This window comes from Triticum dicoccoides, chromosome 1A (assembly GCF_002162155.2).
Source record: "Triticum dicoccoides isolate Atlit2015 ecotype Zavitan chromosome 1A, WEW_v2.0, whole genome shotgun sequence".
Taxonomy (NCBI): Eukaryota; Viridiplantae; Streptophyta; class Magnoliopsida; order Poales; family Poaceae; genus Triticum; species Triticum dicoccoides.
Genome location: NC_041380.1, coordinates 540548984 through 540557829, shown reverse-complemented (window position 1 = coordinate 540557829; position 8846 = coordinate 540548984). Strand labels below are relative to the sequence as shown.

At 53.7% G+C, this 8846-nt stretch overlaps 1 protein-coding gene across 1 annotated transcript; it reads right to left on the bottom strand.

Moving 5' to 3' along the window:
- Positions 1-3587: 3587 nt before the first annotated feature.
- LOC119322065 (protodermal factor 1-like) lies at positions 3588-4498 on the bottom strand. Its single transcript, XM_037595597.1, is given in 3 exon segments — positions 3588-3931; positions 3934-4296; positions 4390-4498. Coding segments are annotated over 3 exon segments (816 nt in total).
- Positions 4499-8846: the final 4348 nt, after the last annotated feature.

Sequence of the window (8846 nt, the reverse complement as noted above, 5' to 3'; positions counted from 1 at the left end):
TGCAGCAACCCATCACGTCGTAAGCGCAGTGCTCGTCTTCGAATGAGAAACGGACGGACACATATTCCTCCTTCAAAAGCCGGTCTACTATGTCTCCACTGTCCTTACTCCGTGCAAGTCACGATACCCGCATTATCAAAAGATTGCGTACGCGGTATTTATGGCATCCCGGAAGCTGCGACACTACTTTTAAGAGTGTTCAATAACAGTAGCCTCGGAAGTGTCACTTAACGATATCATAAACAACCGCGACGCGACGGGCCGGATTGCAAAATGGGCCATTTAGCTCCTTCCGTTCGACATAACTTACAAGCCACAGCGAGCTATCAAGTCACAAGTCTTAGCCGACTTCGTCGCAGAATGGACATAGGTCGAACTCCCTAAAGAGTACGGCACATATTCAAACTGGGTCATGCACTTCGACGGCTCCAAAATGTTGGTCGGTCTGGGGGCTGACGTCGTTTTGACGTCCCCCACAGGAGACACAGTTCAATACATACTCCAGATAATGTACACAGACTCCAACAATGCAGCCGAATATGAGGCCCTTTTACATGGTCTCCGGATGGCAGTATCCATGGGCATTCAACGCTTAGAGGTGCGCGGGGACTCGAACCTCGCAATATCCCAAATAAATGGAAAGTTTGATGCCAAGGATCCAAAAATGGCAGCTTATCGCAATGTCTTCCTAAAAATGTCAGCTCGGTTCGAAGGGCTCGAATTTCACCATATAGCCCGGGAAAATAATCAGGCGGCAGATGTTCTGGCACGCATCGGCCAAAACGCGATGTAGTCCCCCCCCCCCAACATCTTCTTGGAAAGATTGTTCAAGCCGTCCGTAGTACGGGAAGGGGAACCTGGCAATAACAGCCCCGACCCAACCGCACTGCCCGACACCGAACACTCTGACATAATTGGAGGCTCTGCCAATGAAATAACACCTTCAGCCCACGTAATAATGGCCGTCATCGCCCCGTGGATAGAACCATTCCTCGCCTACCTTACCAGGCAGGAACTCCCTAAGGACCAAAATGAGGCACGCTGCATAGTGCGGCGATCTAAAGCCTATAAAGTCCATGAGGGAGAGCTTTATAAGAAAAGCACTACCGGAGTCCTTCAAAGGTGCATCTCCGAAGAGGAAGGGCGGAACCTCCTGGCTGAAATTCATGCCGGACTCGGTGGTTATCATGCTGCAACTCGGTCCCTTGTAAGCAAGGCCTTCCGTACAGGCTTTTATTGGCCGACGGCCCGGGCAGACGCCCAGGACTTAGTCCAACGATGCGTCGGTTGCCAGCTTTTTGCAAACCAAAGCCATATGCCACCCACCGCCCTCCAAACTATCCCCGTCACTTGGCCCTTCGCGGTGTGGGGGCTTGACATGGTTGGACCCCTTAAAGGCGGAACCCACAAGAAAAAATACTTACTGGTCATGGTGGATAAGTTCACCAAATGGATAGAAGCCAAGCCTGTTAAGACGGCCGAATCCGGACCGGTGATAGACTTTATATCGGGGGTTGTATACCGTTACAGCGTCCCCCACAGCATCATCACTGATAACGGCACGAACTTTACGGACGACGAGGTAAAACTCTGGTGCAAAAACATGGGCATCAAGATCGACTATGCTTCCGTCTATCACCCACAAACTAACAGCCAGGTTAAACGTGCAAATGGTCTTATCATGAGCGGCATCAAACCTAGATTAGTGCGGTCCCTTAAGGAATCTAATACGCACTGGGTAGAGGAGCTCGACTCCGTACTCTGGGGGCTGCGGACCACGCCGAATCGCACCACCGGATACACACCATTCTTCATGGTGTACGGCGCAGAGGCAGTTTTGCCCTGCGACATAATTCATGACTCACCTCGAGTGCGCATGTACGAAGAAAGAGAAGCCGAGCTCGATCGGCAGGACAGTTTGGACGCCTTGGAGGAAGAGCGTGACGTGGCAAAAGCCCGTTCCGCATTCTATCAACAGCAGGCTCGAAGATACCAAAGTAGAGAAGTACGGGCCAAAAATTACAACGTTGGCGAATTAGTTCTACGCCTGCCGGATAAGAAAAATGACAAACTCAAGCCCAAGTGGGAAGGTCCCTTCATAATTGACCAAGTCCTGACTGGTGGAGCGTACCGCCTGCGAGATGCATCGGATAACCGACTCGAGCCGAACCCATGGAACGCAGCCCGTCTCCGAAGATGAGTTAAAAGCACTCGGAGTCCTATAACTTGCTCTCAATGTGATGTTTTAGTCCTACAACTTGAAATTTGACCCTACCCAGTCCCTCAACTTGCATAAAATGTGCAAATTTGGTCCTGATGAATCAGAAAGCGCCATGTGGACATGTGGGTGTATACCCGGTTAATACGTGCTCTTTTGCAAAGAGACCCCTGACGTTGCTGTGAATCAATCCGCACAGACCAAACCATCAACTCAAACGAAAAAACCAAAACGCAAGCACACGTCCGTCCGGCCGAAACCCAACCATCAACCATGCATGCATGCACGCATGCCACAGATATAGGTAACCAGCTAGCTTCACACTGCAGGTTTTTTTTTGAGACATCCTAAAAAAAATTAACTGGGGTAGCTATATCAGCCCATCGGGTTCCCACTTACCCTCACAAAAACAGAGGCGCCACGGGGGAGCCGCACAGCCGCCGCATCCCCTCCCGTCCTCCCCTTCCTCGCACCTCTCCCTCCTGCGCTACCCCGGCCGGACGGGATGGCTAGGTCGCCGCCAGCCGCAACCCCGACCTACAGGCCGCCGGCAACATAAATCCCAGATAAGTGATCATGGGGACGGCACGCATGGGCAGCAACATGACCTGAGGAACGGTGAGCGTGGGCACGGCCGGCATCGGCAGCACTGCATGTGACCTGCGGTGTGGTTAGCGCGGGCATGGTTGGCACTGGTGGCATTGTAGGAATGGTGGGCACCGGCGGCTTCGGCGCGGGGATGCCTGGGACAGCGGCAGGCGTTGCAGCAGGCGCTCGCGCTTGGCCTCGCCAACGTCAATGCCGACCGGACGTCAACATGGACGTGTCAAGGATGCCTAAGAAGAGGATGTCTACCACGCTGCTGCACTTTGCTCCAACTCGACAATCCCGAGGATGTGTTCGTGTTCGCCGCGGAGGCCAGCAAGCTGACGCCGCCGTCGCCGGAGCCCGAGGCCGAGAGCCTCATCGACAAGATTGCATCCTGCTGTCGGGTCTTTACGTTCACGGACGACGACGCCGGCAAGCGGCTTGTACCTGTTTCAGTGCATAGTGCAGACAACAGGACGTGCATGCATATTTATGCAGGATAGCAAGATCAAGAGATCAGGGGGTAATTAGGTTTTTGGTCGGCCGGACTAAGCAAAACACCTTCTGTTTGGCGTTGGTGATGGTGAGGCCAGTTTGATTCGTGTCGCTCGGAAGTGGGATCCCACTTATACCCATGTACCCCACATAAAAACTGATGGAGTGTTGGCTATCACCCACCAAAGTGTGTTGGGATTAAGTGGGGCTGTGATGGGACTCCCACGATCAGTCCCACCTGCAGCCTTAAGCTAGCTAAAGCCCACTCGATGGCAATCCAGTCGATCTATGCCTTCTTCCCCTCGTTGGCCTTCTTGAACGCCGCCGCCTGCGCCGCCGCGGCACTGTCGAAGCCACCAGCCGCGGCCGCCGCGAATACGTCCCTCACCTGCTGGGTGGTGTAGGCGAACCCCGGGCGGGTCATGGAGTTGAGCAGCGCTGGGGTGCCCTCACGCAGCAGTGCACCGGCGCCGTCGGTCCTCGTGTTCGCCAGCGCGTCCTTGATGCTCACGCTCGGGCCGCCGGCGGCACCGAAGAAGTGGCTCACCGAGCCCGGCCAGCTCCCCAGCGCCGACCAGGTCTGCATGGGGTGCGTCCTCCAGTAGCTGCTACGTGCAAAAACAAGTGGAGCGTCACGGGCCCAACACGTCAGTGACTTAAACTCGTAGGCCCGTCGTGGGAAGGTGTGGGTGAGCTCCCGTATGCGCCTCCGCCATGGGATGGCGCGTCCGGAGTGGACCTGTAACCTTCTCCGCTGTGCGACAGGTCAGGCAACGAACCAGAGCCGCCGTGCGAAGGCGGCGTCCCGTACCCGCCATGCGACGAGTCAGGCAACGAGCCGGAGCCGCTGTGCGACGGAGTCGAGCCGGAGCCGCCGTGGTAAGGCGGCGTGCCGGAGGAGCCTCCGTGCGAGGGAAGCGGCACGGTGGTGCCCCCGTGGCCGGGGAAGTTGTGCGGGACGAGCGACGGCACGCAGTCCGGCCTCTTCACGTCATCTACGAGCACGTCACGAGACGACATTTGTTACAACCTAGCTCAGTACTCACCACAAGCTGCATGCACAAGATCCAGAGTAGCTAGGTACGCACCTTGGCTTGCCTTGTCCATCGGGCCGGTCCTGGCCGAGATGGCGACGAAGGCCTGGGTGGCCAACGCGGCGAGCAGGAAGCTCGCGAGGAGAGTTCTCTGCGCCCCCATGTCCTCTAGCTGGTTAGAGTATATTTGTGGCATGCGTGCATGCATGCATGGTTGATGGTTAATTGCGTTTCGGCCGGACGGACGTGTGCTTGCGTTTTGGTTTTTTCGTTTGAGTTGATGGTTTGGTCTGTGCGGGTTGATTCACAGCAACATCAGGGACCTCTTTGCAAAAGAGCATGCGCTGACCGGGTATGCACCCACACATCCACGTGGCGCTCTCTTATTCGTCAGGACCAAATTTGCACATCTTATGCAAGTTGAGGGGCTGGGTAGGGTCAAATTTTAAGTTGTAGGACTAAAGCATCACATTGAGAGCAAGTTCTAGGACTCCGGGTGCTTTTAACTCTCCGAAGATTGTACGCGTAGCGCCGGACTCTGTATTCGTCTCCTTTCTCTGTCTATTTTTTATATACTTTCTCTCTTACATTTCTCTCCTTCTCCCCTCTCTCTCTTATAGCCTTTAAAGGCTCATACAGTGATGCGTTATCCGCGCTCATTAAATCTGGGGGCTTCTTTAAACAGAAGCTTATTTATACGGGCTTCATGCCCAACACATGTGTCACACTTCCGCATGTACCTTTTATTCACCATTATATGCATCGATATGACTTAAGTTTTGGCCAAGCTGGGTTGCCTGGCTCCTGTGCTTACCCCTACATTCCCGATTGTTCGGCTAGGTGGTAAAGGGAGCACCTCTGCGATTGTTACTGCCGGGTCAGCCGGATGTGTACCTCAGACTGGGTGAAGCCGAAAGCTAGCGTTCTTAAGGGAATATTCGGTCGGTGAACTAAAGATGATCTTTTTCACTTATTTATCTATACGCCCCCAGATGTTTTTCCTGCGTCTCTTTTCGCAGAATAGACATGCACTTTAGGGCATGCCTTCCAGGGAAAGGAACCCCTAACGGAACTATTCTCCCTGTAAGATGTTTCTTACTAACCATGTAATATAACATAACTAGTTGGGCACTTGTCTGTTCAAGCACTAATGACCCCTACGCCTGGTCTCCATGCATACCCCGGTTCTTATATAACCGCGAGGGTATTCGGACACACTCCGGACCGTCAGGTCCCGAGGTTGAAGCGAAAAGGTCGGCCATGACAAATGATCTACAATCTGGCTAGAAGGCATTACACATGTCAATTATAATTACATAGTCAATCTGACTGATTGTATTCCTCTTCAATACCATCTAATAGGCTGTCTAGTTTACAGTCCTGTTGGGAATACTTTGCGGCCAATTCTACTTGGCCGTATACTAAGCTCACAGGGATCTCTTTCCCATCGGGCCCCACGGGTCCGACCTCGGCCATGTGGTTTGGGTCAGCCTTCATGTACCGCGTCTTCACCATGGCCCAGGCCTCCCTGGCGCCTTGACGGCAGGCCGACATCTTCCACAATCAGAAGCGCCGCCGCGCTCCCTTCAGCTTCTCTACAAGCTCTCCAAGGCATTCGGGCATGGAGACGGATGGCCACAAGGCCTGGGCAACGCTTTGCATCACCTGCCGAACTCGCTCGTACAGTTGTGAGAGCTCGGGAAGAAGGTCACCCGTAGAACCAGGCATTTCCTCTGCAGGACGACCTGTTAGCATACCTACAGACATTACTCTGTTAGTCGACTTCCTCGCCGAACTCTTTTTTCAAAGTTCGTTTAAGCACTTACTATATATGCCGCGTCGAAGCCGCTAATTCTCCTTCACGGAGTCCAACAGCTGGGCACGAACATCCTTCAGTTCAACGCCCAGCTTGGTGTTGGCATCTTGGAGATCGTTCTTCTCCCGCCTGAGCTTTGTCAGCATGCTCTCACCAGCCTTTAGCTGGCGTCGGAGTTTTTGCTCTTCCGGATTTAATCCGGCGTCATCTGCAATTTCATTTTGTCAGATTTGCACCCATGCCGCACTTCACAAAATACTTATCTTTCGAAGCGTATATTACCAGAGGGGGTCTCCTTGGACTCCCCTACCGCGGCTAGTGCAGTCTCAAGTTGGGCTTTGCACTCTTCCAGCTCTTGGGACAGTAGGGTATTCTTTTTTGTAAGAACCTGCATAACAAATGATCCTTAAATCAGTTATTCTAACTGTTTCAAGTCTCGGGGGCTACTGGTATATATATATATAATTACCAAAATTTTCTTACCCGTATGTCTTTTACATATTGCTCCGTGGCTCTGGCTAGACCATTTTGAGCGGCACGGAGGTACGCATCTCCCGAATTGAAGGCATCCAATGCCTCTTGGAAGAAACAAGCGTCGCGAAGAACTGTCCGGCGATGCCTGTGGTTCATGGCACTCTCCACCTCGGAGTTGGTGGTAGACAGCCTGACCGCATCCTCTGTCGGAGGAGCGTCCGGTGCGCGCCTCTTGTTCGCCTCCGCTTCCGGGCCAGGCTTTGGAGCCTGGCTGGTGGAGGCGCGATTGGCAACCTCTCCGATATAGTCCGGCGAGGTCTCTTCGTCCTGAAGAGAGCACGAGCGTTAGTATGCCTTGAAGGAATAACACCTGGGAATAAGATGGCGCGCTATACCTTTGCGCCGGCGTCTCAGTCCGGACCGCACTTCTTTTTTGCCCACGGGGCCTTGCCGCCCCTCGTTGGTTAGTCGCCGCAGGCTCGGCCTCAGTTACCTCAAGGACCTCCCGTGCAAAACACGGTTGTCATACGGCAATCGAAAACATGCGAGGATAGATCCCTTTTCAAAGTGCTGGGACTTCGGTCTCAGTTACCTGTGAGGCTGGGAGTAGCCCTGGGTAATAGGCCGTAATGGCCACCAAGGCGTTGTTCTTGCTCAATTGATGAAACACCCCATCAATTAGCTCCACAGATAAGTCTGGTTCCTCTTGAGAGGCCGGGTCGAGGAACCGTCCCGGATCCTCGGGTTGTGGAGGAGGGCTCTTTATTTCTTTAACAGCCTGGCGCAGTCCCTGCGTTGAAGTCGTTAGACTGAATATTTAACGATGGGAATATAAAACGGATGGGCAAGTAAAAGTGTCCACTTACCCAACTTGGGGGATTGTACATACAAAATCCACCCTGTGGGTTGACGCGGAGAAATTCCTCCTCTTCTCCCTTGTACAAAGTGGACAAGATCTTTATTAGAGCGGTAGCCGAATCCGGCCCCTTACGGCCGGGGCGGGTGGCGTCGTCCTCCCCGTTGAAGTCCCACATGGGGCGGCCTCTATACTGAAGCGGCTGCACCCCTCGCATGATGCATGTGGCCATGACCCCGATCATGGTCAGTCCAGAATGAGCTAACAATCTTATCCGGCCCATCAGGTAAAGAACGTCCTTGTCGCTTTCCCTCTGAGGGCTCCGTGGACGCCAGTTTAGGTGCTTCTTTAGGGGAGCACTGTCGAACTCAGGGAGGCCGATCCGGACAAGATCCGACAGTGGGACGTCCTCTATATAAAACCATTCCGAAGGCCAGTCTTTGGACGCCTTCTTTGGGGTTCCGGATAGATATCTGGTCCCGGCGATGCGCCACACTTCGGCTCCGCCCACTTGATATATTGACCCCTTCTTAGAACGGGGCACAAGGCAGAATAGCCTTTTCCACAGCGCGAAATGAGCCTCGCAGCCCAAAAATAGCTCGCAAAGGGCTACGAAGCCCGCGATATGCAATATGGAGGCAGGTGTGACGTTGTGCAGCTGGAGGCCATAGAACTCCAGGAGCCCCGGAGAAACGGATGAATTGGAAATCCGAGCCCTCTTATTAAGTAAGGGACAAGGCATACCCGCTCTCCTTTGGAGGGATTGGGGGCGCTCTCCGCTTCCTCTCCGCCAATATAGGTGGCGAGTCTGGCTCGAACCGGGACCATATAGGCCGGGGGGAGAAATCCCTTGGTCTGGAGCGTCGCTAGCTCGCTGTGCGGGATGGAGCACCTCTTCCAATCTCCAGGCTGAGGGCTGAAGGGCGAGAGGAGGAGCTGCGGCGGCCGGCCATGATAGAATGGACCTCTGTCGGATACGCTCTGATGAATACTCGCGGAGGGGAGAAGGTGTGGTTTGGATCTAAATCCTCGTCCCCTTAAATAGGCGGCTCATTCACGCGACTAGGGGTGTAAATATAAAAAAACACCTTGACTTTTCTTATTCGTTTGACACGTGGAAGACGGCCATTATTGGGCGTAGAAGCCAAGGAGCGCTACAAGAAACCGGACATTATTCAACAGGTACACGGAATTTGGAGAACCCGCCTTGCAATGCCGAAGACAATCTGCGCGCCGGACTCGTCGTCATTGAAGCCTGGTTCGGGGGCTACTGAGGGAGTCCTGGATTAGGGGATGTCCGGATAGCCGGACTATACCGTCAGCCAGACTCCTGGACTATGAAGATACAAGATTGAAGACTTTGTC